Source organism: Notamacropus eugenii, chromosome 3 (assembly GCF_028372415.1).
Source record: "Notamacropus eugenii isolate mMacEug1 chromosome 3, mMacEug1.pri_v2, whole genome shotgun sequence".
Taxonomy (NCBI): domain Eukaryota; kingdom Metazoa; phylum Chordata; class Mammalia; order Diprotodontia; family Macropodidae; genus Notamacropus; species Notamacropus eugenii.
This window is the reverse complement of record NC_092874.1, coordinates 205,503,372-205,528,221: the sequence shown is the minus strand read 5'-3', so window position 1 is coordinate 205,528,221 and position 24,850 is coordinate 205,503,372. Positions and strand designations below refer to the sequence as shown.

At 39.9% G+C, this 24,850-nt stretch overlaps 1 protein-coding gene across 1 annotated transcript in view; it reads left to right on the top strand.

Moving 5' to 3' along the window:
* CACNA2D4 (calcium voltage-gated channel auxiliary subunit alpha2delta 4) overlaps window positions 1-24,850 on the top strand; it is a 165,078-nt gene that overhangs the window by 8,150 nt on the left and 132,078 nt on the right. The window contains exons 3-11 of the mRNA XM_072654129.1: window positions 1,138-1,254; window positions 7,855-7,914; window positions 8,996-9,158; window positions 12,190-12,321; window positions 18,941-19,001; window positions 19,893-20,043; window positions 23,068-23,142; window positions 24,454-24,543; window positions 24,672-24,785. Of these exons, the coding sequence (XP_072510230.1) occupies window positions 1,138-1,254; window positions 7,855-7,914; window positions 8,996-9,158; window positions 12,190-12,321; window positions 18,941-19,001; window positions 19,893-20,043; window positions 23,068-23,142; window positions 24,454-24,543; window positions 24,672-24,785 (963 nt within the window). The remainder of the gene's footprint in view (window positions 1-1,137; window positions 1,255-7,854; window positions 7,915-8,995; window positions 9,159-12,189; window positions 12,322-18,940; window positions 19,002-19,892; window positions 20,044-23,067; window positions 23,143-24,453; window positions 24,544-24,671; window positions 24,786-24,850) is intronic.

The following is a 24,850-nucleotide window of genomic DNA, read 5'->3' as shown; positions in this document are numbered from 1 at the left end:
GATTCCGTAAACAAAGAGAATTCCTAGTGCCTCAATTCCTTCCATCAAGGCAGTAGATAAATCCTAGAGTACTCCTTGAGGCACAGAGAGGTTAATTGAGCTGCCCAGAGCCATGTTGCTAATAAATGAACACAAATCTTCCTGGTTCCAAGCTTCTCTGGAATGCCACCATAAAACACTAAAGATACAAAAATGAAAAAATGTCCATTTAATCTAATGGGCACTAATCCATTCAAACTGAACACAAATGAGTATGATACAAGATGGAAGGTAATAAGGGCATAAGAGAGGTTCCGACAAACTGCTTTCAAAACTTTGAGGCAAGAGAAAAATTTTCTCTTTCTTTTAAAATTCTGGCTCAATCTTTTTAAATATATCTTTGTGTTTAAAGTCATAACTGCAACTGAACATAGCCTTCGGAAATGGAATGATTAAGTGCAGAGACAGGCAGGATTCATTCATCTCTGAGGTCTCTTGCAGTTCTAAATTATGATTCTATAATCATTATGTTACATTTACTTCCCTTCTCAGCTTTCCTGAGGAACTGTTCAAAGGATCAGAGAAGAAAAATGGCTTAGACAATTTGGTCACAGAGGAGGTAGTATATGATTTAGGCCTGAAAGAAAGAAGCTTTATAGATAGAGTGAGAAGAGACCCTCTTCCAAAGTATAAGGGACCTCATGTCTATAATTAAAGGCTTTATACTAATGGAGTCTGAGAAATAATTAGGGAGCACATCTAAATCTTAGTCGCCAAGGTGAGTGCTCCTAGTTGGAATGCAGGCCCCCCCCAATTAAGGCAGTATTCCCACAAAATATAAAATGGTGATGGCTGGGGATGAGCATTTATATTTACTATTTTTCCAGGCACTGTGCTGTGCTTTTTTTTTTTTTTCACAAATATCTGATTTGACCTTAACAACAACCCTACAAAGTAAGTGCTTTTTAACCCCATTTTACAGTTGAGGAAACCAAGATGAACAATAATTAAATTACTTGCCCAAGGTCACACAGATAGTAAATGTCTGGATTTGAACTGGTCTTCCTTGACTTCAGGCCCAACACTCTATCCATTGGGCCACCATCTGCCATAAGAATTTTTGTATCCCAACCATCTTCTTGACTTTCCTCTGGATAGAAGTACAAGGATGTAGAGTCCAGTCTGAAGATTAAGGAGGTGGATGGCTTGGAGCTTGTGAAGAAATTCTCTGAGGAGATGGAAAGCATGCTACGAAGGAAAGTAGAGGCTGTGAAGGTAATACTGAATAAAATCTGGGTGGAAATCTGTCCCCTCTGCCTTCAGCTCCCATCCTCCTCCTCCTCTTCTTGTCCCTTCATGAAACTAATGTAGAATGCCGGACCTAATACCATTCCCTTAGTGCTCCCTAGCTTTTTTCTCTGCTCTCCTCACACTATTAAAGGATATAGAAGACAAAGGGATGACTTCTGTGCTGTAGGTTACCCTGGGGTATCAGCAAGGCTTCCAATGGCATAACCTCACATTCACTGTCTATAATGTACAATAGATGCTGATTGGATAAATGAATGAATGAATGAATGCAAAGTAACAAAAAAATTGGTAAAAAGTTCTCTTCCACCAAAAACTCTTTCTTTTCATGAACTCCTAAGTGTTTCTAGACAACAGCAGAGGGGAAGGGGTGGCAGGGCACATGAATTATGTTTATGAATTTGTGTTCAGACCAAATCGGTCAAGATGCATAAGAGCTGTAGATCCCCCTGGGCCTCAGAGTATCCAAATGCATAATATTCATTTAAGTGTCTCCCTGGAGCCCCATACTAGGTATTGTACAAACTAAACTATGTAGATGTAGCCTCCACCCTCAGGGTAGAGTAAGACAATAGTCAAATATGTGTGTTCATCCTTCATCATCACAGAAATGATGACACGACTTGCACTTGACTTTGTTTTGAGTTAGAGAGGGCTGTGCAGGTCACCAGTCTCACTTCTCCTCCAGAGCCATATGAATCCAGTGACTAGATATTCATCAGGATGAGTGGAAATGACCCAGGATGAGGCTTAAGTGACTTGTCCAAGGTCACACAGCTAGTGAGTGTCAAGTGTCTGAGGTGAGATTTGAACTCAGGTCCTCCTGATTCCTGCACTGGTGCTCCATCCACTGCACCACCTAGCTGCCTGTATGGTCAAATATAGAAGAGCATGGACAACCAATAGGGCATGACTCAGACCCAACATGGAGGCATTCAGAGAATAGAACCTGATAGAGACAAGCCAAGATATGTTTAGTACACAGTTCTGCACCAAGATTAATAATGAGATCAATGGTAGAACAGATAGATTATATTCCCCTAATGTTTCTTTGCCACCACATAAATATTTTTATACATGTGGGCCCTTTTACTATTTCTTTGATCTCTTTGAAGTATAGGCTTAATAGCAGTATTGCTGGGTCAAAGGGTATGTACAGTTTAGTCATTTGGGGAGGAACAGCTCCAAATTCCTTTCCAGAATGGCCAAACCAATTCACAACTCCACCAATAAATACTACATGAATGGGAAAGTTTTCCTACAGCCACTCCTACAATTGTCATTTTCCTTTTTTTTTTCTTTTTGCCAGTCTTTGCCAATCTGACAGAAGTAAAGCAGAACCTCAAAGTTGCTTTAATTTGCATTTCTCTAGTTAATGGTGAATTAGAGCTTTTTTCATACAACTGTGAATAGCTTGGGTATCTTCCTTTGAGAAGTGATTTTATATTCTTTAACCATTTATGACTTGGGGAATAGATCTTTTCTAATACACTTGAAACAATTCCTTAGATATCTTGGAAATGACACTTTTATCAATGAAATTTATCGCAAAGATTTTTCCCCCAGTGTTTCCCCTCTGATTTTAATTTCATTGGTTTTGTTTGTGCAAATTTTTTTTTCATTTTTATGTAACCAAAATTGTTCATTTTATCTTATGTGTTCCTCTCTCTTATTTGGTCGTAGTCTCTTCCCCTATTTCTAGATCCAAAAGGTAATTTCTACCTTGTTCCTCTAATTTGCTTATGGTGTGACTTAAATACTCAAATCATGCCTCCATTTGGAGATAGATCCATTTCCTTTTGACTTTTTTCCATTTCTTCCATTGAGATTCTTGACCCTTTATTCTTCCTCTTTTTCTTTTCTTACTGATATAATAACTAGTATTACTAGAACTATATAGAATTATAAGTAATAATATACATTCTTGCTTTACCTTGATCTAATTTTTATTGGTAAGGCCTCTAGTTTACGTATAATGCTGGTTCCAAATTTTAAATAGATACTATGTGTCAATAGAGAGATTTTATTCCTGTGATTTCTATTTTTTTTAAAACAGCTTTTTCAGCATCGACTGAAAAAATCACATGATTTTTGTTATTCCTGTTATTTAATAACAAGGGTATATTATGTTGATACTGTTCCTAATATAGAACTAACCCTGTTTCTGGCAAAAATACAAACTAATCTTTATGATTTGTGGCTACAGATTCTTTTGCTAATGTTTTATTTTAAATGTTTGCATCAATATTCATTAAGGATATTGGGCTGCAGTTTTCTATTTCTGTCTAAGTTTCCTTGCTTTAAGTATCAAGGTCATACTTATATCATATAAAGAATTTGGGGGGGGCGGAGCCAAGATGGCGGAGTAGAAAGATGCACATACACATAGCTCCGAACCCACAACCCATAGAACGGCTACAGGGAAGTAACTCATGGCGAATTCTGCGCCCAGAGGCCACGGAATATTGGAGCGAGGGAGATTTCTGTTCCGGAGAGACCTGCAAACCTCTCGCGGGGGGTCCTTCGCGCTGCGGACTGGGCGCTGGGACTGGGAGCTGAGTGCAGCCCTGCCAGGGCCACGGCACCAAGAGGAAAAGATCTGAGCAGGCTTCAGGGATGGGATCTCCAGCAGCCACACAAGTCCCTCCACCCACAGGTGACGGGGGCGGTGAGAGAGTCTCTTTGGCGGGTCGAGAGGGGAGTGGGGTGCCCCCATAATTCAGGCCCCCCCAGGAGGTAGAAGCTGAGAGGCGGCTGCAGACCAGGGCTCCCCAAGCAGGCGGGAGCCTGGATCCATTGTGGAAGGTCTGTGCATAAACGCCCTGAGGGAACTGAGCCTGAGAGGCGGCCCTGCCCCTACCTGACCACCTGAACTTAATCTCACACTGAATAGCAGCCCTGCCCCCGCCAAAAGCCCTAAGGCTGGAAGCAGCATTTGAATCTCAGACCCCAAACGCTGGCTGGGAGGATCAGGAGGCAAGGTGGGTGTGAGGAGAATATTCAGAGGTCAAGTCACTGGCTGGGAAAATGCCCAGAAAAGGGAAAAGAAATAAGACTATAGAAGGTTATTTTCTTGGAGAACAGGCATTTCCTCCCTTCCTTTCTGATGAGGAAGAACAATGCTTACCATCAGGCAAAGACACAGAAATCAAGGCTTCTGTGTCCCAGCACACCCAATGGGCTCAGGCCATGGAAGAGCTCAAAAAGAATTTTGAAAATCAAGTTGGAGAGGTAGAGGAAAAGCTGGGAAGAGAAATGAGAGACATGAAGTCAAAGCATGAACAGCAGATCAGCTCCCTGCTAAAGGAGACCCAAAAAAATGTTGAAGAAATTAACACCTTGAAAACTAGCCTAACTCAATTGGCAAAAGAGGTTCAAAAAGCCAATGAGGAGAAGAATGCTTTCAAAAGCAGAATTAGCCAAATGGAAAAGGAGATTCAAAAGCTCACTGAAGAAAATAGTGCTTTCAAAATTAGAATGGCACAGATGGAGGCTAATGACTTTATGCAAAACCAAGAAATCACAGAACAAAGACAGAAGAATGGAAAAATGGAAGATAATGTGAAATATCTCATTGGAAAAACAACTGACCTGGAAAATAGATCCAGGAGAGACAATTTAAAAATTTTGGGACTACCTGAAAGCCATGATCAAAAGAAGAGCCTAGACATCATCTTTCATGAAATTATCAAGGAAAACTGCCCTGAGATTCTAGAACCAGAGGGCAAAATAAATATTCAAGGAATCCACAGAACACTGCCTGAAAGAGATCCAAAAAGAGAAACTCCTAGGAACATTGTGGCCAAATTCCAGAGTTCCCAGGTCAAGGAGAAAATATTGCAAGCAGCTAGAAAGAAACAATTCAAGTATTGTGGAAATACAATCAGGATAACACAAGCTCTAGCAGCCTCTACATTAAGGGATCGAAGGGCATGGAATAGGATATTCCAGAAGTCAAAGGAACTAGGACTAAAATCAAGAATCACCTACCCAGCAAAACTGAGTATAATACTTCAGGGGAAAAATTGGTCTTTCAATGAAATAGAGGATTTTCAAGTATTCTTGATGAAAAGAACAGAGCTGAAAAGAAAATTTGACTTTCAAACACAAGAATGAAGAGAACCATGAAAAGGTGAACAGCAAAGAGAAGTCATAAGGGACTTACTAAAGCTGAACTGTTTACATTCCTATATGGAAAAACAATATTTGTAACTCTTGAAACTTTTCAGTATCTGGGTAGTGGGTGGGATTACACACACACACACACACACACACACACACATGCACACACGCACACATACATAGAGACAGAGTGCACAGAGTGAATTGAAGAGGAAGGGATCATATCTTAAAAAAAAAAATGAAATCAAGCAGTGAGAGAGAAATATATTGGGAGGAGAAAGGGAGAAATTGAATGGGGCAAATTATCTCTCATAAAAGAGGCAAGCAAAAGACTCATTAGTGGAGGGATAATGAGGGGAGGTGAGAGAAAAACGTGAAGTCTACTCTCATCACATTCCACTAAAGGAAAGAATAAAATGCACACTCCTTTTGGTAGGAAAACCTATCTCACAATACAGGAAAGTGGGGGATAAGGGGACAAGCAGTGTGGGGGGGGATGATAGAAGGGAGGGCATGGGGAGGAGAGTGCAATTCGAGGTCGACACTCATGGGGAGGGATAGGATCAAAAGAGAATAGAAGTAATGGGGGACAGGATAGGATGGAGGGAAATATAGTTAGTCCTATACAACACAACTATTATGGAAGTTATTTGCAAAACTACGCAGATTTGGCCTATATTGAATTGCACCCCTTCCAAAGGGAAGGGGTGGAGAGGGAGGGAGGTAAAGAAGTTGGAACTCAAAGTGTTAAGATCAACTGTCGAGTAATGTTCTCGCCACTAGGAAATAAGAAATACAGGTAAAGGGGTATAGAAAGCTATCTGGCCCTACAGGACAAAAGAGAAGACGGAGACAAGGGCAGAGAGGGATGATAGAAGAGAGAGCAGATTGGTCATAGGGGCAATTAGAATGCTTGGTGTTTGGGGGGGGGAGGGGATAAAAGGGGAGAAAATTTGTAACCCAAAATTTTGTGAAAATGAATGTTAAAAGTTAAATAAATAAATTTAATTAAAAAAAAGAATTTGGTAGAACCCCTTCTTTTCCTATTTTTTTCAAACAATTTGTATATATTGGAATTGTTATTTCAATGTTTGATAGAATTCACTTGTAAATCCATCTGGTCCAAGGGATTTTCTTTCAGAGATCATTTATGGCATGTTCAATTTATTTTTCTATTAACCTGGGCATTTTATATTTTTGTATATATTCATTCATTTCAATTAAGTTGTTGGCATATAATTGGAGAAAATAGTTTCTAATCATTTGTTTCATTTTTTCATTTAAGTTTACCTTTTTCATTTTGATACTGGTGATCTGGTTTTCTTCTTTCTTCTTGTAAATCAAATTAGCTAATTGTTTCTCTCTGTTGTTATTTGTTGCTGTTGCTGTTTTTAAACTACTCCCAATTTACTAATTCAAAGGAGCTTTGTTTTCAATTTTGTTAATTTCTTCCTTGATTTCAGGATTTTTATTTTAGTACGTAATTGAGATTTCTTAAATTATTGATTATTTTAGTTGCATGCCCAATCATTGATTTGTTCTTTTTCTCTTTTGTTGAAGACAGCATCTAGAGATATAAAATTCTCCTGAAGAACTGCTCTAACTGTATCCCCCAAATTTTGGTATATTGTCTCATTATTGTTATTCTCTTTAATGAAATTATTTAGTGCTTCTATGATTCATTCTTTGACCTATTAAGTCTTTAGGATGAAGTTATTTGGTCTACAACTATCTTTTTATTTCTTCATTTATTTTTTTATGCATTTGCTGTCTCTTCCTCCTCAAACCTCCCCCCCCCCCCCCCACAACAAACTGAACAATTATAAAGAAAAAAAACCCCACAGGTTCATAGATAGCTCAGTGGATAGAGCACTGGACCTGGAGTCAAGAAGACCTGAGTTCAAAACCAGCTTCAGACACTTCCTACCTGTATGACCCTGGGCAAATCACTTAACCTCTGTTTTCCTCAGTTTCTTTAATTATAAAATGGGGGAAATAATAGCCTCTACCTCCCAGGCTTGGTGTGAGGATAGAATGAGATAATATTTGTAGAGTGTTTGGTACAATGCCTGGAACATAGTAAGTATTAAATTAAATATTTATTTCCTTCCTTTCTTTAATCATCCATTGCCCCTAGTTCTGCCTTCTGGGTCCAATAAAAGAAACTATTCTTTTACAGCAGTCCTTCAAATACTTGAAGACAGCTATCATATCCCCATTAAGTCTACATGTTAAGGCAAGCCAACCCTTATATGGCACCTCTCGAGGTCCTTTATAAATATCATGGTCCCCTGCCTCTGAACAATCTCTAGCATATCAACATCCTTCTTGACTATTCCACCCACATAACTAGGTCAGAGGACAATGAGATTATAACCAATTATGTAAGAGTTTGTCCAAACACCAGTTCTTTGTCACTATGTCTTGTATCTTTGTGTGCCTTAGAGACTCGTCGATGCAGCTGAGGAGGCTGACCTCAACCATGAGTACAATGCTTCCCTGGTGGTAAGTCCCCCTATTTTCCATGCAATTTCTCCAACAGACAGATTGGGGGTGTTCAGAGAGTTGGAGGGACAAGAGCTCCAAACCCCATGGATTGCTGTGGCCTCACTATCTACTCTGTGTCCAAAGCTCTGCCAAAAGTATGGCTAATGTGATCCTAGGTACCTGCCAAGTGTCTGTGCAGTAGGTTTAGACACAGGGTGATTTCTAAATATACTGTTGTTAGGGTTTTTGCCTGTGAGGTTTTTTCCTGAACCTACATTAGCTCAGTGTAAATAATTTTAAAATATATACCACCACGTACTTTGGCTCTAGGTTCTCTATCCTTTGGCTCTGATCCCTAGTAAGTGAGGGATAGGGGGACAAATCCCAGGAATGCCAGGGCTAATTGCTGGGGGAGGATAGTCTCAGAAAGATCTAAACTTAACCCTGACTCAGGCTATAGCCTTCTCCCTAGGAGCACTTTGAGCTCCTCTGATGAGAGTCTACCCACTCTAGTGGGTGGAGGTAGGGGAATAAGAAGGTAAAAGGACTGCTGTCTGGGTCACCAGAGAGAGAAGTTTTCATCAGTTAAGGGTTTATGGCCATTGTCCTACCTGAGGCAGAGAGTGCAGGTCATTCCCAAATAGGATAAGGCCTATTTCTTAAAAAGTGAAAAATTATACCTCTTATGAACCACGTCACTTGAGGAGAAACTGATAGTACTGATGTACTCTTTATCTTTGTTTATCACTTCATGAAACTGTGTCTGACTCTGTCTCTGTCTCTGGCTATGTCTACATGTATTAAGCAAAGTGGAAAATTAAGGTCATCTAGGTAATTCATGTCAAAATCCTTTCCTTCTTGCTCGTCTTCCTTTCTGAGCCACCCCCTCTTCAAATAAATGCACTTGGTTACAATCCTGAGTATTTAAAATAAAATAAATATGACAAATAAAATTTGGCCGTTAATCATCTGATCCGAATTGTCCACTTCATTTTGTCATTTTTGAATCCTCTGATCTATGTCATTTCTCTTCCATTCTTTCACACTGGGCATTTCTATCTCTTCTATCTCTGCCTCTCTCATTTCCCGACATGTCTAGTTTAACTACTACAACTCAGTCCTCATCAACGAAAAAGACGAAGATGGTAATTATGTGGAACTTGGGGATGAATTTATTCTGGATCTCAATGAACACTTCAACAATCTGTTGGTGAATACTTCCATCAGTAACGTGCAGCTGCCCACCAACGTCTACAACAAAGGTAGCCTGAAATAAATAATTAATTAATTAATGAGTGATTGAGTTAATTAATGCAAAGTTATCAAATTTTTGTGAATAATCTCTTCTCCAATTCTCTTCACTAGAATTCCTTTCATGTAACCAAGGTTGGGTGTCTTTTTCATTCTAATTTTTAAGAGATGGATCCTCCTATTTGTCTTATCGATAATAATAGTCACCAGAAATTATAGAAATATTATTCTTAAGGAGCCTGAGCTTATTATTTGATAAAAATTATGCAATGAAATGGAGGAAACAAGCATTTAGCATCTACCAGATACCTGGGAAGACATGTCCGGGTTTCTAGAATTAAGCACCAGAAGCTCTCTGTCCTTTATAAACTAATAGACAGTCAAGCCTCGTGCTACAGACAAAAACCCCAAGATATACTGCCACTGGAGCATCATTAGAGACAAAGCCACTGCCTACCAGACGTAACAATGAGTCATAAAAATGCCCTAGCTCTAAATGCCATAACAAATACTCATAATTTCTAAACTACAAGTTTAGAAATTATGAGTGTTTGTTTTAGAAATTATGAGTATTTGTTATAGTATCTAAATATAGTATATATCTAAATTTAGTATATAGTGTCTAAATGTAGCATAACTAAATATGGTATCTAAATATAGAGATCTAGTAGAAAAATAAAAACCTTGTGGAAATATGATAATATGCATGTTATCTGTTAGTCTCTTTACTACTGAAGTTGTGCTTTCAGCAAGTCTCCAGAAGATGAACTTATATCATAACTCTTATTCAGTTACCAAAATAGTAATTTTATCCACCAGTGCAATGGTCCACAGATCATCAATATAAAAGAGTCGTTATGTTCATCCTTCATTCCCAAAGAAGACCATGACATCAGAGAAATGATGACATGACTTGCACTGGACTTTGTTTTGAGTGAGGGAGGGCTGTGCAGGTCACCAGCCTCACTTTCTCCTCCTGAGCCATCTGGATACAGATATTCATCAGGATGACTGGAGATGGCCCAGCATGCAGTGAGGGTCCTTGGCCTTTTCAGGTACTCACTTAGAGGGAGGTAACCTCCATTGAATGAATAGGTCTCTTTAAGAAGTAGTCAGGGAATAGCCCTTTTAAGGGGCAAAAGAAAAAATATAACTAAATCAAGCTCGGAGGGAAAAAGAAACTGTTACTATTGATAATCTCTCTAAGCCAGCCATTAAGTGGAGCTTGGGCATTGAAAATGAGAAGCATTTTCACTAGAAACCCCTCCATGGACTCTAACTGAAACTGAAGCCTAGGGTGTCTAATGAACATTGTATGTGCACCCACAGTGTCCAAGAACAAAAAGTAACAAGTCCTTCAGAGGCCTTAGAGTCCAAACCCTTTATGTGATTTGAAAGAAAACTGAGTCCTAGAAAGCTGGATAGCTCAGGTAAGATCACTAATAAGATCCGAGGATTAAAAATATCAAGGATTTCAAGAGCTTGTGAGCCAGATCCCCAATGGTCGTAAGGCCTTCTTTCCTCTAGGTCTAGAAAATTGTCCTTGATCACATACAGACCCCTGAAGCTCCCTAGACTTCTGTTTCTCCTATGGTCACACAGGGGTCACAAATATAAAAAAGTTATAGCAAGAGATTGTCTTTCCAACAGACTCTATCTGAACTCCATCAAAAAGTGGGTAAAAAATATTGACATACTAACTCACATTTATATAGTACGTTAAGGTTTGCAAATCTCTAAACTTCTGTTAGACAGCTAGGTGGCACATTAAATAGAGCATCAGACCTAAAATCAGGAAGACCCATAGTTCAAATCCAGCCTCAGACACTTACTAGCTACATGACTCTGGGCAAGTCACTTAACCCTGTTTGCCTCAGTCTCCTCATGTGTAAAATGAGCTGGAAATGGCAAACCACTCTAGTATCTTTACCAAGAAAACTGTAAATGGGATCATGAAGAGTTGGACATGACTGAACAACAACAAACTTACATTAATCTCATTACTTCCCTACCTCACTCCCACACTGGTTTAAAAAAATAAAAATTTGTCCCATTGTCCTAAGATAGATTTGGAAAATTAAAAAGGTTTTGTACTATTTTAAGGCTAAGACTGGAAATGAATTTTCTCTTCTGTTCTACCCACCTTGAGCCTAGATTACTCTATGTTTGATGAGGCTGAGAAAACCCTCTTCATCTTTTGACTCAGTAAGAGTGACTTTCTGAGTTTGGGTGGCCCAAAAAAATCAGCTCAGAGAAAGGGAAGAAAATCCTTCAGGAACAATAACTAATCTTTCCTTTTTCCACTTGAAAAATCCTCTCACCACTATCAAGGATCAGCGACAGCCATAGAATCTCAGCAATGTACCTGAACATGAGTCCCCTCTGTCCCTTACCAGAACAGTGGTTTGCTTGAAGACCTCTAGGGAGGGGGAAATGCTGCTTCTCAAGGAAGGTCATTTCACTTTTGGACAACTCTCATTATCAGAAGATTTTTCTGACATCAAGTCTAAATTTGACTTTTCAATCTCAACCCCTTGCTCTTGGTTCTGTGACCAAAGAGAACAACTCTAATTCACCTTCCCTATGTAAGCCCTTCAGATACTGTAAGACAACTACTACGTCCTCCTCTTTCCCTAAGTCTTCTGTTCTCCAGGTTAAACCACCCAGATCCTAAACCCAGTCTACATCATGCTTTTAAAGATGCTGTTCCCATGCTGCTCCCCTGCTCCAGGCTCTCTCCTTCTTAAATCATGGTGCTCAGAAATGAACACACCCTCCAGATGTAATCAAAGCAAGGCAGAGTATAGCTTGATGGGGATCGAGTGTTCTTCCAGGGGCTATGGGCCAAATGTATTAGAGGAAACGGTTCTGTGTTCTCTTTCAGAGAAAGGATTGTTTCATTTTTCGTTTTCTGATAAATAATACCCACTGAATAATTGTTGATTGATTGGTTGCTCATATGTGCTTAATTATCCTATGTCAGATCTGACCCCTGAAGTGTATCCTGGGGTCCCATGGCCCCCTCTCTATCTTGCCCCTCAGATCCAGATATTTTGAATGGAGTCTACATGTCAGAAGCCTTAAACCCTGTTTTTGTGGAGAATTTCCAAAGAGATCCAACACTGACCTGGCAGTATTTTGGCAGCTCATCTGGATTCTTCAGGCTCTATCCAGGTATAAAAATGATGAGGCAGGGAGAGGGTGTGGAAATGTGCTTTCTAGATGTATACTTCTCTGGAGAGAGTCCCCTCTGAGGTCCTGGGAGCATGAGCAGCAAAGACAAACCCCTGGCATTCAGACGTACCTAAGCCAGGCCAAAACCTAAACAAAAAACATTGCCCAGTGCTGAGGTACCCACATGCATCAATAACAATAATTGACATTTAAATGACACTTTCAAGCTAACAAAATCTTTTGCCTACATTACACCATGGGATCCTTACAATAGCCCTGTGAAGTAGATACTATAAACACACACAGCTGTATTACAGTTATCTCTTCCACATAGTGACTTTTCCCTTTGCAATTTCAATATACATGGGTCAGCATAAGAAATTAAATGGGAATTTTTGGGGAGTTTTGTGGAAGCTGCAGATGAGACACAGAAAAAAGTTCAGGAACTCAGAAAATAAATATGCATAAAATATACATATAGTATTGTATAATATCAACATATTTTAACTTTTAATACCATAATAACTCACACTTCTTCTCTGGTATAAAGGGAGGGTCAAAAAATTTTACATGGATTTCTAAGCTCACAGGCACCACACCCCTAACTCTGCTAAGTGGAAATAAGTGTTACAAGGGAGACAGCTTAGACTCAGATGAAGTACTTTGCTCATGATTCCACATCTTATGAATGTTAGTAGTAGGATTCAAAGCCAATTCTTTCTTATTCCATATCTAGCCTTCTGACACCAATGCATATGTTCATCTTGAAACAAAGTACAGCACTCGGCCAATGGAATTTCTTAAGTGTTGTGGAGTAATAGAAAGGATGCTGGAACCACAAAAGTTCTAAGTTCCTAATTAGTCACGTGGCCATAGTGACAAATGACTAGTCGTGTATTACTCCTCGTCTCTAAATCTCTTTCCTGCTTTATAAAATGATGGTAATAGTACCTGTGGGCAGCTAGGTGGTGCAGTGGACAGAGTGTGAGACCTGGAGTCAGGAAGACTTCCTGAGTTCAAACCTGGCTTAAGACACTAACTAGTTGTGTAACCAAGGCAAGTCAGTTTTCTTATCTGTAAAATTAGCCAGAGAAGAAAATGGAAAATCATTCCAATATTTTTACCAAGAAAACCCCAAATGGGGTTACAAGGAATCAGAAATGACTGAACAACAGCAGTGGTGCCTATAGTGCCTACCTCACATAGCTATTGTGAAGCTGAAGTGAGATAACATTCTTAAAGTATTTTGTAAACCTTAAAGAACTAGGTAAATGTCAACTTTTGTAAGATGTAGAACCCTATGGGAAATATAAGGTAAAATGTGATACAATTCCCACCCTCAAAAACTTTAGAATCTAGTTGAAGAGCCAAGATGGAAGTACAAGAAATGCTAAATAATAACACCAGACAACAGCACTGAAGAGATAGCAAGCCTGGAGTCAGACAGACCTGAATTCAAATCCATCTTCAGACACTTCTTAGCTCTGTGAACTTGGGCAAGTTACCTAACTGCTGGCTACCTCAGTTTCCCCATCTGTAAAATGGAAATAATAGCACTTACCCCCTTGATTTGTTTTAATAATAAAACAGGATATTTGTAAAATGCTTTGCAAACATTAAAGAGATATATAAATGCTAAAGATAGAGAGCAAAAAGCAACATAGTATTTATTCAAAGTAAATGAATGAGTACGTACCTCTTCTAAAAATATTGCCATTTAAGAAGATAATACTTCCTCTCTTTACTCCCTTTAAAGCATTGTCACCCCCCTCCATATTTTTTATTTTAACATCTCTTTGCCTATTAAGGTATAGAAACTTGTCCCCAATTTTAAAGGACTAGAGCCAAAAGTGGGAATTGCCCACGTCTTGGTTTATTTTATGTTAAACTTGAACAGACTAGTCAATAGACTTTTAAAAGTTAAAAGGAACTTTAGAAATCTAATCCAACTTCCTAGTCAATAAAGGAGCCTTCAAGCCTCATTTTGAACATTTCTACTGACTGAGAAACTTAGTACTTTATAAGGCATCCCACTTCATTTTCTGAATAGATAGAAAAATTTACCCTTTTGGAGCTGAGAACTGAATTCTTATCAACCTGTCAGACAAAGGTCATGTCTTCCCCAAGTCCTTACCTGAGTAACTTCAGACAAGTCACTTAATCATTCTAGTCCTCAGTTTCCTCGTCTATAAGATGTAGGTAGGAGGTTAGACTGGATAGCCTCTCAAGTCCCTTCCATCTCTGAATCTATGATCTCATGTCCTTATGACCATTACTCACATGGAATGACTTCCAGACCCTTCATCATCCTCACTCCCCTCCTCTGTCCTCAGTTCAGTTCATAAATGTTCCTCTTAAAAATGTAGTGCCAGAACTCAATACAATTTTGAAAGGTCTGACAAAGGCAAAGTATCATGAGTCTGTAACCCCTTAATCAGGACACAACATCTTTATTAATCCAGACCAAGAAGGCATTAACTTTTTCAGTAACCACAGAATGGATCGATCATTCAATTAGCCTTTTATAAGTACCTAATAAGTAGCAGGCACTATTTTAAGTACTGGAGACACAAAGACAAAAATATAACAACTCCTTCCCTCAAAGATATTCCATTTTATTGGAGGACACAACACACATTGATATAAAAAAAGATGCCAATTCTTATACAACATAGTCATGGAATGGAAAATGGTAGCAGATGTAGGTCAAGAGGGACCAGAAAACTCTTCCCACAGCAGGTATTGCTTGCGCTGAGTCTTAAAAGAAAACGAAGTCTTTCATGAGGCAGAGGCATAGACAGATGGAATTTCAGGTATGAGGAACAGCAAGTTCAAAGACATAAAAAAGGAGATAGAGGTTCGTGTGTGAGGAACAGAAATTAGGCCTGTAAGGCTGGGCTATAGAAAATGTGAAGGAGAGTGGTAAGTACAGCTGGAAAGACAGGGATAAGGATATGATCCTACAAGTAACAGGGAACCATTAGAATTTATAGAAAATCCTAAACTGTGGTAGTGAAGAGGTTTTGGGGATGCTGGCATGCCAAGAATGTGAAAGCAGAGTTGCCTGGAATGAATTCACACACTTAAGTCTTCTCTTAGTAAACTTTAGCAAAAAGTTTACTGTAATACTTTAGCAAAGTGGGCAAGAGTTCTTATGGGAACCTGGAAGAGACAGAGAATAGTGCTATGGTTTATATGGAAAAGGGGCATGGGAAAGGAATGCCAGAGATACTAATTAGGTAATCTGTAGGTCCAGGTGTCTTTCAGAGCTATGGATGGGAAAGCGTAGGAAGTAAACCAGACATTGAGGGAGTTATCAGAAGCATGGACCTTGAGGATCTGGCATGAGGAAGAGTCCTTGAGCCAGCTATGCACAAAAATCCTTGGGACAGGCACCCCTTGTTTGTTCTGGTAAGACAATGTGTTCTACAGCAAGACAAAGCTTTCTCACAGGACAGGCACCTACTAAGAAATTAGGAGGCTTCCAGAGAGGTGATCTTAGGGCTGGGGCCCAAGTAAGCCATCAATAGTGGTTGTGAGAGGAGAGAAGGGGGCATCTCCAAGAGATACTATGGAGATAAACATGAAAAGATTAGATAATTGATTGAACATGAAGAGGAGAGAGAGTGAGGAGGAGGATGACACTGAAGCTGGGGACCTGGGTAACTGGGAGGATGATGGGACCCTCAACAGTAATAGGACAGTTTAGAAAAGTAGTGAATTTGAGGGGAAACAAAATGAGTTATAATAATCATAACATAAGGTTTGAGATGCCTATAGGACTTCTAGCTTGAAATTTCCACCAGGCAGTTGGTCATGTGAGAATGGATCTCAGGAGAAAGACTAGGACTGGGTTATTGATTTGCATAAAAGTAATAACAATTCATAGAAGCTGATGAGGTCACTAAAGAAAGAAGACCCAAGACAGAGCCTTGGGGTCCACCCATAGTTAGGAGGCACACTCTGGTTATGATCCAACAAAGGATTCTGAGAAGGGGCAGTCAGGCATTTAAGAGAAGATGAAAAAGAGGAGCACTAGCATGGCACAGTACTGGGTCTGGAGTTACAGGTCCTTAATTCAACCCCAAGCCTTGCCAACTGCTACCTGTGTGACTTTGGATAAGTCATTTCATTTTTTACTGATTGTAAAATAAAACTACATGACCTCTAAGGTCTGTTCCTCTATGAGTGTCAGGAAATAGAGGAGATACTGTCCAGGAGGAAAAGTTGATCGGTGGTGACAGATACTGCAAAAAGGTTAATAAGAATGAGCATCGAGAAAAAAAATCACCAATTTAATCATTGGTGACTTTGGAAAGAGTAATCATAACCAAATTGAACTTTTGGTCAACTAAAACTCCGAAGTCTTTTCCACAATGACTCCTGTTAAGTCAGTTCTCCTTTGTGCTTTATTTGTTTAAATTTTTAATCCTAATTATATTCATTTCTGTTAAGTTTCATTTTCTTAGAGAGAGGCAGCACAGTATATGGAATTTTTGTTGTTCAGTCATTTAGGTTGTATCCAACTCTTCATGACCCCATTTGGGGTTTTCTTGGCAAAGAAAGTGATTTGCCATTTCCTTCTCCACTTCATTTTACAGATGAGGAAACTGAGACAAACAGAGTTAAATGATTTGCCCAGGGTCACACAGATAGCAAGTGTCTAAGGCCAGATTCTAACTCAGGAAAGTGAGTCTTCCTGACTTTAGGCCCAGCACTCTATCCATTGCACCACTTGACTGCCCCGGTATAATGGATAGCTAGCCTCAGAGTCAGGAAGATATGTGTTCAAGTCCTGCTTTTGACAGATACTGATATGTGATTGACCTTGGATGAGTCAAAACTTCTCAATATTTCCAGGCAATTCTCAAAAACTGTAAACTGATAAAAATAATTTGCATTAGTAGAGAAAATTCTGCACTAGAAGCTCCCTACACTGGTAAAATCACAGGTCCCATGCCAAATAATTGAGGCCTATAATTTTAAAGCAGATATTAGCATCATTTTGGGAAAATGTTGCTCCAATTTAAAAAAAGAATGGAATAGAGTTTCTGAACTGCAAGTGAGTTTAACTTCAGTTCCTAGCAGGAATATATTCTTAAAGGGATGCTTAGTGAATATCTAGAGAAGGCAACGTAGAAAGTCTTTCTGCTCCAAGAACAAGTCATGTCAGACTAACCTCATCTCTCTTTTTGACAGTATTACTACACTGGCAGATTAAGTTAATGATGCATGGTTTACCTAGATTGTAACAATGCATTCATACTCTTCTCATGGAAAAAAAATAAGAAATGTTTGCTAGGTGATAGAATGGTGGTGAAGACTTGGAACTGATTGAAAAGACTTTAAAAAACAGTCATTAAAATGATTCAATGGCAGCCAGGAAGGAGGTCTCCTATGGAACTCCCCAGAGATCTGTGCTTTCACCTATGAAGTTTGATATTTCTATCTTGTCTTGGAGAATGCACAGATGGAATATTTATCAGATTTTCAGAAGCTACAGAGCTAGGAGGGAGATACATTATATTGGATGATAGAGTCAAGATCCAAAGAGACCTTGACAGGCTAGAATATTGGAACAAATTTTAATAAGATGAAATTTAGTAGAAATAAATGCAAAATCTTACAAGTGGAATCAAAAAATCAATTTAAAAATGATAAAATAGAAGAGACATAGCTAAGTAAAAGTTCATTTGAAAAAGATAGAGGAGTACTAAAGTACTACAGGCTTATTATGAATCAACAGATTGATTCAGCAGCCAAAAAAGTTAATTTGATCTTGGGTTAGAACAGTGATAGTTCCACAGTGCCCAGATCCTATCTAGAGCATTGTGATCAGCTTTGAGTACCACATTTTAAGAAGGAGGGCAACCAAAATGGTAAAGAATGTTAAGCTTGTGTTGTACGAAGAAACTGGAGATGTTTCGCTTGAAATACAGAAGATTTGAGGGACATGATAGTTACCTCAAGTACTAGAAGAGGCATCATGTGAAAGAAAAATTAGACTTTTTTATTTTGCCCCAAAAGGAAAGAAAAGAAGCAAAAAGTAGAAGGCACAAATAAGCAGATTTAGATTTGATATAAAGAAACATTTTCTAACAATTAGAGCCGTTCACCAGTGGAATGAAGTTCTTCATGCAGAGGCTGGATGGCCACTTATCAGGTATATCATAGTATACATTCCTTTTATGTATGAATTGTACTAGATAGTCATTGAAGTCCCTTCTAACTTTTAGATCCTATGATTAGGGGAGTCTATCTTAAGTTCATACTTGAAATCTGCCTATGACTTGAGCAGAAATAAATGCCCTGGCTCCAAAATTTGGGGTATCCCCTTTTGTAATTCTCTGCTTATCATGTGATGGGCCATGCAGGATTCTGTGACTGGTGATTGGAAGAAGGAGAAGTCAGCAATGAAGGAAGAAGTCTTCATTTTTTCTTCCTCATTGTTGTTCTCCACAGGGCTACCACCAGTAGATCACTGCCATTCAAGGGCTCTGTCCTGATATGAGTCTGATGATTGTTTAGTAAAGGAAATCACAGATATGAATCATTATGTGAGCTTTGGTTCTGAGTCTTCTCTGAGCAGATGAAACAGTCCCCGTTCTCTTCTCTCCAGGTATAAAGTGGGCCCCTGATGAAAGTGGAGTCATCACCTTCGATTGCCGGAACCGAGGATGGTAAGAGTTTGTTTCCTGGGAGACATCTTTATCCCCCTTCTCACTTTTCCCTAATTGTCTTGGAACTTGAACTTCTTCCTTGGTTAGCCAGTCAACAAGCATTTATTAAGTAACTACCGTCAGTTGTGCTCTAGGGACTCAAAGACAAAAGCAACATTCATGAGGCTCCCTGCTCTTAAAGAGCTTAGATTAGAATGGTGACTGAGTTAGGAAACAAGAGAGGGAGGCAGAGTTCCTGTCTAGCTGCCTCCTTTTATCAATGAGATTCTTCTAGCTGTAGCCTCTTCTCACTCACACTGTTTGTTCTCAGCCCAAAATCCTCTACCTACATTGTCTACCTTGGAATCTTCCTATCCAGACCCTGAATCATTCCAGTATGTGGCTCACTTCTTTCCCCTTTTGTATGCCTTGTGATGAGGTTTTGAGGTTGAGGCTCAAAGGAACAGACAGGATTCTTAGGCTAGAATCCTTGGGCCATGATTTTAGTCCTAACCATAGACAAATAGAATTAGCAATTTTTATTCTAAAAAATCTTCCCTCACCATACTGTGTATATGGGAGTCCCAATAGGATTCTAACCAGTCTGAACTAGACAGAACCAGGACTGTCCCTTCGATTTGTTCTTTCTACCATTTTCTAGACCAATTGACTCAGCACATTCCCACATTCCCACAATGAGTCTAAGCTAGGATGTCCATGCTGGTGCTTCTGGAGCAGGACTTCTGGTACAGCTGCTCAGTATCTGACCCAGATGTGCTGTGGACCAGGACAGAATCTGAGCAAGGACAATTTCATAGCCCATTTTCAGCTTATTCATATAGCTCTGGTTTCCCCACCTGTATCTCTTCCTCTATCTTCTCCCCTCTTCCTCCTTTTGCTTTCTTTCCAAAGGTATATCCAAGCTGCCACTTCTCCCAAGGACATTGTGATTCTGGTGGATGTGAGTGGTAGTATGAAGGGGCTGCAGATAGCCATTGCCAAGCACACCATCTCTACCATCTTGGACACGCTGGGGGAGAACGACTTTGTCAATATCATTGCGGTGATTATATTCTTTTATTCTAGAGCAATGACCTTACTCAATGACTCTAGAACAGTCCAGTCCTACCTATTCTAAAATATCTAGACCATATATGAGCCCATTTATTCTAGCATGTTTCCTGATACCCTCTACAATATACCCTAGCTCACTCCCAGTTCCCTTGTGTTCTAGAGTGACACCTTATATTCCTGATTTGGAAGGATTCTTGACTCCCACTTGTAAAACAATTTCCACCCCTACCTCTGTTTCCTTTATCATTTATCTGGTCTCACCACCCTAGGATAAGGAGCATAGAGGAGGCCAGAACTCAAAGATGTCTGTATTCTAGAGCTCCCCAGTGATCTCATAACTGAGGACCTTCATTCATGGAGAAAGAAAAAAGGAAAGAATGGAAAAGGAGTTACAAAGCATTTGTGATAAGTGTGCAAAGGAATGGGGGACAGGATTGGGACCTAGTGAGACTCACATGTAGATGGCCAGCCCTTTAACAGAGGTCACTGGAAGTGCCAGCTCACCACTATGTCTGAAGCACCAAGATTCTATTCTTTAAGAAAAAGCAACCTTCGAAAGACTCCTGAGGAAACACAAATATATTGCCCAGGAGGGACAAGACGTTAACTCATGGATACCATTGTTCAGTATTATTTGTGTCAGCAAGTGGAAGCAAGGGATAAACAGTAGGAGTGGGAGTGAGATGGGGAGTAGAAATATTTAGAGAGGGAACTTCTAAGGGAGGAAGTCAGGCCCAGGTAGGACACTACTAGGAAGCTCAGGAGCATTATGTCCCACCTCCTTCAAAGGGCAATAGTGAAGGCAGCTGGGTGGTACAATGGATGGTGCATAGGCCATGGAGAAAGGAGGACCTGAGTTCAAATCCAGACTCAGACCCTGACTAGCTGTGTGACTCTGGACAAGTCACAAGTCACTTAACCATGAAGCCTCAGAAAAGGGGGATGAAGAAAGTACTCTTTAAATTGACTCATTAAATGCCTGTGTTTCTGTAATACTAATAATAGGTATTAGGGTTAGTTGGATACTAATAACTAAGTACTAATTAGAAAGATGCTAGTAATAGCTATTATTAGTAACATGGAAACATTGGGTATTTATTTAGTGAGGGAAGAGAGAGCCAAAATCAGATTGTGCTGACTTCAAAATCTTTCTACTGCTCAGCTCAAGATTAGCATGAATGACTGATAGAACATGGATAGATCACCCAATTCTATCATATTCTCCAGCCCTCACTCACTCAAAACAAAGTCAAGTGCAAGTCATGTCATCATGTCTCTGATGGCATGGTCTTCTTCGGTAACGAAGGACGACCACACACACCTTCATATTCTCCTCAGTCCTCACCTCTTCCTGCCTCCTATCATTCTTAAGTCCTGCCTCTCATGACCATACTGTATCCCTTCTTCTGTGAATGTAGTAGTGGAAGGGATTCTCTCAGCGGGTGTCTGCCATTCACTAGAAATGAATGAACACAATCCTCCTATCACAGAGATTCAATCCCATCCCTAGCCTTCTTCTGCTTGAACATGCAGCATATGAGTGAAGCATGCATTCTTCATATTATCCTTGCTGATTTCAGTCAAAATCAATGCTGTCCTGTTGTACTATATCTGAATATCTCTCCTTTTCTGACTCCAACCAAAAGTAGATTAAAAATACCAAAGTAACTCCAAGAACTGAATTTTTTATCGTATAAGAAGAAGTTAATTCACATTCTTTCCCCTAGTTGATAAACAAAGATATTCTCCAAGCCTGTAGCAATGAGTAAAAGCACAGATTGAGGACTAGGGAGGTAGGAAGGGAATGAGAAGCCATCTCCTATGCTATACCAGGGCCACTTTAGCCAACTAAAGCAGCATCTCCAGGCTTTGAGGAATAGCAAGTAAGTGTGCTAAGGGGGACCTGTCTGAAGGTTCTATCCTCAAGACTAGGCAGAAGCAGAAACAGGGAGGTCACATGCTGCTGACTATACATTAGCCCACATAGTTATAGCTGGAATATTGCACATAAAATACCTAGAGGTTATGGTATGGTGAAAAGAGCTCTGGATTTCAAGTCAGAGGACTGAAGTTTGTAACTTAACCTAGCTAATTATTATTGGTGTGTCTTTAGGCAAATTTCTAGCCTCAGTTTCCACATCTGAAAAATGTTGGACTAGATCAGAGGCATCAAGCATGAGGGCAAGATAGAAGCAGAACCAGATTAAAATGCAATTGGGATACATTTAGATAGGTGAGATAAGAGAGGTAAAATGCAATTGCACATAGATAATGTAAATATATGGTTTTCTAAGTAAATATGTGACTCAGGGATCCCTATGTATGGTTTAGTGGCCCCATTCATTTGTTAGTTTAATACCACTGAACTAGATGACCCCAAGGCTCTTCTAGCTCTTAATGATGTTTGCTAATTGAAAAGAACTTTAGCATTAATTTTAAATGCTCCTCAAGTAATTTGTTGGGTTTTTTTCCTTTTAGTCCAGCTATGTAATTTCATTAGTGTAGAGAATTTTCTCCATTGTTGTAGATTAACAAGTCATCTGCAATTTATTATCTTAGAGCATTTCTAAGAACATTGAGAGGTTAAATAATTGGCCCTAATGTTACATGGTGACCAAGTAAGGATTTGAACTTAGGTCTTTCTGATTCCAAGACCAGCCATCTATTTACCATACCTTGCCTCCTCAAGAGTCACTGCAATGAAGCAAGTGAATACACTCAGCAGAAGTTACTTTTCTCAGTTCTGTCAAGGTGGGACAACCTCCATATCAGGGCAAATCTCCATGATGTCAGAACAGTAGAGATAGAATGTTTATGGCTCACATGTGCCATCCTAACCAAGTTTGACAAGTGTAGGCTACTCCTCCTGGTCATGGCACTAGAGTAAACAGGCTACTTGGGTGAGTCTGACCTTGCAGGCTGCCTTCTTAACTCCAATGGAGATTGACTATCTAAACTGACCCTGTTTCATTCTCTCCCTCTTCCCTATATTTTTCCCTCCTACTGGCTACAGTACAATGATTATGTTCATTATGTGGAACCTTGTTTTAAAGGGATTCTCGTCCAGGCTGACAGAGACAATCGAGAGGTAAGTGTCGTGAGTAAAATTGTTGGCCATCACAAACCTTAACCAGAATCAGAACCCAAATCTAAAACCATAACCAAACCCACGAATTTGGGAAACAACAAGGGTTTATTGAGTTTGCCATCAAGGAAACCCCACACACACAATCAAGAGACTTTCCAAAGACAAAAAAGGACAAAGTTTACATGAGTTTCAATTTAGGCAGGAGGTGAATTGGACATAAGGTGCTTTAGGATCGGACAAGGCTGTTTCTGGGGGGATCACAGAGTAGGAATAGGGGAGGTGGTAGCCTTTGATTGGATAAGGCCAGTAGCTGGACTCCTCTTGAGGATAACTATTTCTTACAACTCCACCCTACCAGATGGGACTGCTTGCTGTTTCAGCTGTAAGGAATGTGGCAGAAAGGGTAGGCATTGCAACACAAATGGGGTCAGGGACAAGATAGTGAAGCTACTGACACAAGGGAGCTGTTTTTGCATGCTTGGTTGCTCTCAGTGTCCACACCAAGACAAATGGCTTCTCTTTGACGCTGGATTAGAGGAGAATCTGCTTCTCTCTTGAATTTGAATTTATTCTCATATGACAATGATTCTACGTAAATATATGTAGCACTGTTTGTTGGCAGTCTAACTGCCCACTTACCCAGAGCGAATGCTTCTTCAGGGGAGAAGAAAAGAAGGCTGATTTCACCAGTCTGTTTTTAATTAGAATAATTAGTCAATTTGTAAGAACACTAGTTGACCTCCTGGATTGTACACTCTGTGAAGACAGGCATGGAGTCTTGTTGAATCAGATACATCTCCCCTAGTCGTATTCCCAAAGTGGTGAAATAGGAACATGAGCTCTAGCAGGGCAGCCAAGCTTCTAGAAAGATTCCAAGTATGGGCACAGCAACAGATTCCATTGTTCCAGGACCTCCCACCCTGGTATTGAACCCTCTGGTATCTCAGGGGCTTCCCCAGTAATAGGCCATAATTATAGAACGTGCTCTTGAGATGTCATGACTATCACTGACCTGAAAAGACTTAAAGGCTGAGTCAATGCTGGCTCTGGCTGGTCATTTCTGAGAGAATCATTTGTAATGAGTCATTCATCCCCTCACTCCTCATTCTTAAAAGCAGTGGTATAGATTTGGGAAATAGCTATTTGAGTGAAATTAACTTGTCAGTGGTTAAATCTTAGTCTCAAAACCAGTTTGGTCTAACCAATCACCCAAGCTAACAGCAGGTAGTTGCTTCCTCCCACCCTAGTCTCATTTTGGGTCTGTCTGATTGAACTTTGTGTGGTTTTTCCATCTCTCTCTTTCTTTGCCAGCATTTCAAGCAGCTTGTGGAAGAGTTGATGGTCAAGGGTGTGGGGATTGTGAGCAAGGCCCTGAATGAAGCCTTCAAGATCCTGAAGCAGGTTAAGGCACTATGTAGTATGAATATGGAGTAGGAGTAAGGGGCATCAAAGAGGGGCCAGGGAGAAGAACAAAGGGAACACAGTATTGTTGGATTTTCCATTTCCTTCTCTCACCCTTGCCCTTACAGTTCCGAGAGAATGGACAAGGAGGCCTTTGTAACCAAGCCATCATGCTGATCACTGATGGGGCAGTGGAGGACTACGAGACCATATTTGAGAAGTCTAACTGGCCTGATCGAAAGGTTCATTCCTGAATGGGGAAGGGCTAGGGGGATAATTGCCATCACTGATCTAGCAGGTGCTAGTG